We start from the raw sequence: 6,263 nt of genomic DNA on the forward strand, positions 1-6,263 counted from the left end.
TCTCTTCTTCTTCGTCAATGAGATGTTTAACACTCCATTGAAGAAGTCTGGTTCGCTTGTAATTTCGTTATTTCATTAATTTTGGGATATTTTGTGTAATGTAAGTTTTGGGTTTTTTTTTTTTTTGGCAATGTAAGTGACCAACTTGTATACGATTTTTTTTTTTTTCTGTTGTGGCTAAAAGTCACACTTTCTTCTAGCAATTAAAGAAGTGTACTAACGGAACCTGCTTCTTATTTCTCTTTCCGTTCTTTGTATTTTTGGCCCAAAACCATTCTTCTAGTTCCAGCGCCGAAAAGCAAAGATAAAAATAATAGAACTCCAAAAGATAGTATATCCACCAGGTCGACCGAGAGAGAAAACGGTATCTGAGTTAGCTATATACACGGAAGAAAAGTTGGATCTTGTAAGCTACCTCACTTTGCCCTTTTCATTGTGACTGTTTGTATTTAGTGAATTTTTATAAAATCATTTCATTAAATGAACTACTCCATCAGTTTGTAATGAAGTTGTAATCGTATATGTCCATTTTGAGGATGTAGTTTTCTTTTTTCTAATGACTGGTGTATTGTTGGTAATATGATAATTCTTTTATAGACATAAAACTGTTATTCTGCTGATGCATTAAAATTAGCCTTCCGTAGCTGCAATCCTCACCTCTGTTTCCGGTTCAATTGCGTGTTGGTGATTGCGAGGAAGTTTCACATAATGTCATCAATGTGTTTGTGAAAATGCCTCACCTAAGCTCTTCATTTGAATTTATTAATTTTAACTGAACTGAAGTTTTACTACGTCTCATCATATCGGAATTTCATTCCTTGGACCATGGTTGTGATCTTGAGTAAGTTTCATATACTGCCATCAATGTGTTTGTGAAAATGCCTCAACTAAGCTCTTCATTTGAATTTATTAATTATAACTAAACTAAAGTTTTACTATGTCTCATTATATCGGAATTTCATTCCTTGGGTCATCGTTCTTTCATGAAATCATTTTGCTATGTTTTTTTTTTTTCTTTCTTCTAGTTTTTCCCTCTCTTTGGAAAAAATGGTTGCCTCCTGTTTGAATTTTCGTACTTTTATCATTTGCTGGGTTTTCTTACGTCCTTCATGTTTAGCAGGGCTTCTGGTAATGGCTTTGAGGCGTATGCTTGGGTATTCGGATGGAGAGTTAATGAGATCAGATGCAAAACCCTGCTCAAGGCTAATGAGACAAACAGCTGGGATTTTTTCTGTCGGAGGAGCATTAGGATTCTGGATTCTTTGCCGATTGCACTATGGTTGGTTATATATTTCTCCTTCGATTGTTTTTAATCTCCTGATGTCTTGTCCTCATTCTTTCATTTTCTTGAGCTGTTTTTAAATTTCAAGAGTTTTCGTGTAATCGTGTTAATTTGGACCTAGGAATTCAATATGCAGTTTTTCGCATGAAGAAAATAACGAGAAGAGAAATGCAACAACAACAACAACAACATACCCAGTGTGATCCCACAGGTGGGGTCTGGGGAGGGTAGGATACGAGAAGAGAAATGCAATAAATGAGGTTTCAATCTCTAAATTTACAACAATGATAAAATGTGCTTGTTTGATAGATCTCCAGGTATTGAGTAGCATAGTTTATCAATTAGTAAAAAGGCTTAATGCCAATTGTAGGAGTTTTGGTTTGAGAAAGAAAACTTAAAGGTAAGATATGTTCTCTGAAGATGAAGTGCTGCTTGAGCTTGTTGCTCTGCAAGTGGATTGTCGAGAGTTCTTTTACCATCTTTTTCATTAATTTAAAGGGATCTAGTAGCTCAGTTGGTTGGCTACCTGAATCCCCACATTGTAATCCCCTACCCCCTATGCAATAATTTTTTTTTAAAAAAAAAAAAAAAAACTTAAGAGTTGCAGCTCAACAATAAAAAAAAAAGAGCTTAGAGTTGCAGCTCCTAGGCTCTAAATCTTCCTTCATGTGCTTCCACCCTATGCCCTTCTTCCTTCACTGTCATCCCCAATGTATAAACTAAAGGGTGGATCAATATAGTAACAGTCAGCTATTTGTTTGGATAAAGATGGGCCTAATGAATCCTTCTGTGTTCAATAGATGGCACAATATCTTGGTTGTTGTAGAGGCAAAGGGTTGGGAAAGAGAGGAGTTGGGCAGCCGAGTTGGGCTTGTTATCTTGTCTTCTGCTTAGTCATTGAATAAGAAATACTCCCGAGGTTAAAGAAGAAAGCAAGCCGGATGAGACGGGCTGGAAGGAGAGAGAGAAGGGACAGTGGACTTAGTGGGCTGTTCATATATGCAGTAGTTCGGTTCTTATTGAGCTCTGCTTTATTTGGATCTTTTGCTGCTAGAAAAGCTCTAAAGTGCAGCAAGGAAGAGACAAAGGTCACCGGGATCCTATTGACTTGGGAATTTCATGTGCTGAAAGTATTTGATATTCTCAGCTTTGATCTTTGAACATCACCTCAAAGTAGTTGATTGACTGCTGGAATGACTTTTGACTTTGATAGATGAAAGGATTGTTGCATCAATTTCCGCATTCTATAATTCCATGTGATTTTCTCTTTTCAATCCTCACCCTTGACTTTGTTGATTAGTAATGAGCTCTAAAACTTATTGTAGATTAATTGACACTTGAAATTTATCTTGATTATGCACGTGTTTTCTTTTCTGATATTGCATCTCCTACCCTGATGATACAGGTCCTAGAATCACAGTTCCTAGAAGTCTTAGATGGGCAACTTGTGGGGCTATTACTATGAGCTCAAGCACTGCTTTGCTAGTTCGTCTATTTAGTCCTGAATGTGAACCACAAAACATAGCTGCCTACGACAAGAAGGGATGATGTTGCTTTTCTTCAGAGATCAGTATGTAAAACTGAAGCATGATGTCCTATTTAATTCACGTCTCAACTTTTTAAGCATTCTCCTTCCACAGGCATCACACATGTGGCTGCCCGTGGTAACCAGGGGAGAACGACCCATGCTTAAATGCTAAACTATTTTCTCACTGAGGGCCTTTTTATTTGGTGCGAACTGTTATATCAATTTCTATTGAGTAAAAATGCTGCAAGCACTTGTGAAGTGATGCTTAATCTGTCTCATGTTTTCTCCTCCCAACAGCCAATTCTGTGTCATATACTACAAAGAGGAAAAACATATTTGTGTGGAATGAATTATCATTTGTCTTAAGCTTCCAAGGTTATATGTTTAAGGAAATAGCGGATGTGGCCTGGATCTATTATTCACTCTAAACCAGCAAATTACTTGGCATAATCACTTCTTTGTTTGATCCTTTACAAGCTAGTTCCTCTCCATCAGATTTTGGGTCTTTTCGTTTGGAACTTTGTCAAGGTGTGCTTGTTTTACACTAAACCCACTAAACCCAAATGGATGACGAAAATCCCAAAACTATGTAAAACATGGATTAAAGACTGACGTGTTATGAACGCAGAGTGTTTGAAGATATTTAGACTCTAGATCTGTAATGAACCAAAATCTTCTCCTTTTGGATGCCTATGGTTCTAAGTTCTGATTCAGATTCTATTGATCTGATCTTGTTGGAAAGAAGGTGGATTTGAGGGGGAAAAAAAAACGTTACTAGCTTAAGAATCACATGCGATTTTGTTATGTGCTAATTGTCCCTCGTCTCATCATTTTTTTTTTTTTTTGCGCGGAATGCCTTCAAAGGCACTGGTCTTTAATTTTTGCCCCTCAAATTGTTGGTCTTTAATTTTTACCCTTTGCCTAAAAACCCATGGGTTCCGGGTTCGAATCCCCCGCCGCAAAAAAAAAAAAAAAAAAAATTGCAAGGTAAAGTTTGGGAAAAAGTCTGCCTTAAAGCCTAACTTTTGCCCGAATAGGCCTAATTTGCTACAAACCTTTGCGTTGTGATTTTTTTTAGACTGAACCGGGATTCGAACCCAGAATCTTGAGGTATTAGGCGAAGAGCAAAAATTAAAGACCAACAATTTGAAGGGAAAAAATTAAAGACCACCGCCTTTGAAGGACAATCGGTTAAAGACATAAGGGGGATTTTACAAATGACTACATTTTGGGGGTTTGAAAATTGCCATAGCTACATTTTCAATATTTACATGGCATAGCTACCTTTTTTTTTGCTGTATTCGTTTTTTTTTTCCCGCTGTATACATTTTAATACAGTGATTTTTTTTTACACTGTATTCATGAAAATGACTATCTGTATTTATGAATACAACGAGTAAAACTGAATACATAAAAACATAGATACTCCAAAATTAACAAATACACCCTAAAAAATATGAATACAATCTAAAATATTAACAAAAAAGCTCAAAAAAGTGAATGCAATCGTCTTATTCATGAATACAACAACACCAACCACTATTTCCGGCCAGATCTGCCGGAAATTTCACAACAACAACAACAACAACAACAACAATGCTTATGCTAACAAACACACCTTAAAAAAATGAATACAATCGAAAAATTTAACAGAAAAAACTCAAAAAAGTGAATACGATCGCCGTATTCGCGAATACAACAATTTCTGGCCAGATCTGACTGTTTCCGTCCAGATCTGACACCGACGCCACCAGATCTACGAAAACATCGCTGTCACCAACAACCTCCGCTGTTATCCTTCATCGTCATCGTCACCAACAACTCCGCCATTAAAACGAAATCGAAGCTTGTTCAAGAACCCTAACAATGTCAGAAACGTTTTTTGTTAAAATCAAAAAAATGGAAGAAGATATTCAACAAAATACACATAAAAAACAACTAAAAAACGAAAGAATTGTTGTGTGTGTTTTTAGAGAGATAAAGAAACGGAGATTTTTAGAGAGAGAGAGGATACTTGAAGAAGAAGAAGAAGGCGGGTAAGTACAAAGAGAGAGTCAAAGAAGAACGGACATTTCCAATGCTTTTTTCTTTCTTCCCTTTTTCTTTTTTTTGTTTTAATAGTTATTAAGTGTCATTAAGATACAACTATTAGCTATGGGATGTAATTAATTGAAACTATAGCTACTAAATATAATTAGATAGTAGTAGTTAGTTACGTCCCGTAATTAACCCAAGAAATAAACGTTAAAGAGTGGCTAAATAGGCTCTCCCACCTATTAGACTAGTCTTTTAGGTTGGACTTTTCTACTTGATCTATAAAATTAGTATCAGAGCAAGTCAATTCACGCATGGTGCCACGACCAATTGAGCCCAGCCGTGGCCAACGAGGTCGTTGGTTCTCAAGCGGGGGCAATTATTATGTGCCAATTATCCCTGATCGGTTAAAGAAAAAAATGTTAATTGGTTTATAGGCTAAGCCTAAACTATCAACTATCACTCACTTTATTAATGTTTGTCTTCTGCTACTGTCGCTTATTGTTGTGTTTGTGCAAGTTTTTCTTTCAAAGTGAAGTATACCTTTTGCCTTACTAAAAAAAAAGCAAAAGTATAACAGTTGATAACTTTTGCAACTAAAATCGGTATTACCAGTAATATATGTTATTTTACAGTAACATCTAAGCCACCAAGTTATATTCAAAATTCTAGTTTCCTCCCATCATGAAGAGGATTATTGTAACGTTTCAATGGTGAAAAAGAAGAAAATAATCTTTGTCAATTGCATACTGCAGTGTCGCATTGTTGATTTCTAGCTTTTCATTTAAACATAATTCATGCACTTCAAACCTTTTTTAAACTGTTAATTTGGTATTGATTGTTTCTTATTTTGTCACTGAAAATTGTGAAGTCTAATTATTTAATTACATTGAAGGAATCTCATTTAGTTTGATAGTATTTCTACATTCAACAAGATCTTACTGTTGTTTCTTTAATTTGGAATAATTGAGGTCAAGTAATAGTCCAAAGTTGGTAAAATGGAACATTGAGATTAAAGTAGATCGTTTGTTTCAAAATAATGTTATTTTGTGAAGAAGTGGTTAAACTTGAACACTGATAGTAATGTCAAGCCATAGTCCGGAGATGCCGCTTTTGGAGGAATCTTTAGCTATGAACACGGAAAATGGAAGTTGGGCTATTCAGGTAAGGTGAAACCTACGACAAGCCTCATTATAGAATTATGAAGCATAAAAAAGGCCTCACGGTAGCTAAACTAATGGGATATGAAGAAGTTGAAATGGTAACAGATTGCCTAATCGCTGTCGGATGACGACATTCAACATCATCCTCTCAGAGTGAGCTATTATTGAAGATAATAGATTTGATTGAATGATAGCAAAGCCTCGATTAAACACATCTGGAGAGAGGCAAATCAATGTGCTAATTCCCTGGCAAACG

The 6,263-nt window shown here is 35.9% G+C and overlaps 1 protein-coding gene across 2 annotated transcripts; it reads left to right on the forward strand.

Annotated features, from left to right (window-relative positions):
- The first annotated feature begins 206 nt into the window (after positions 1 to 206).
- LOC132056166 (uncharacterized) lies at positions 207 to 3,085 on the forward strand. 2 transcript variants are annotated; one of them, XM_059448249.1, is made up of 3 exons: positions 207 to 406; positions 1,118 to 1,279; positions 2,688 to 3,085. In XM_059448249.1, exons 2-3 carry the CDS (start codon positions 1,132 to 1,134, stop codon positions 2,828 to 2,830), a joined length of 291 nt encoding a protein of 96 aa, XP_059304232.1. In that variant the 5' UTR covers positions 207 to 406; positions 1,118 to 1,131; the 3' UTR covers positions 2,831 to 3,085. The 2 variants fall into 2 exon arrangements, with proteins under 2 accessions (XP_059304232.1, XP_059304231.1); XM_059448248.1 differs by having other exon boundaries at positions 210 to 406; positions 1,121 to 1,279.
- The last annotated feature ends 3,178 nt before the right edge of the window (positions 3,086 to 6,263 follow it).

The sequence above is a fragment of the Lycium ferocissimum genome, chromosome 5, assembly GCF_029784015.1.
Source record: "Lycium ferocissimum isolate CSIRO_LF1 chromosome 5, AGI_CSIRO_Lferr_CH_V1, whole genome shotgun sequence".
Taxonomy (NCBI): Eukaryota; Viridiplantae; Streptophyta; class Magnoliopsida; order Solanales; family Solanaceae; genus Lycium; species Lycium ferocissimum.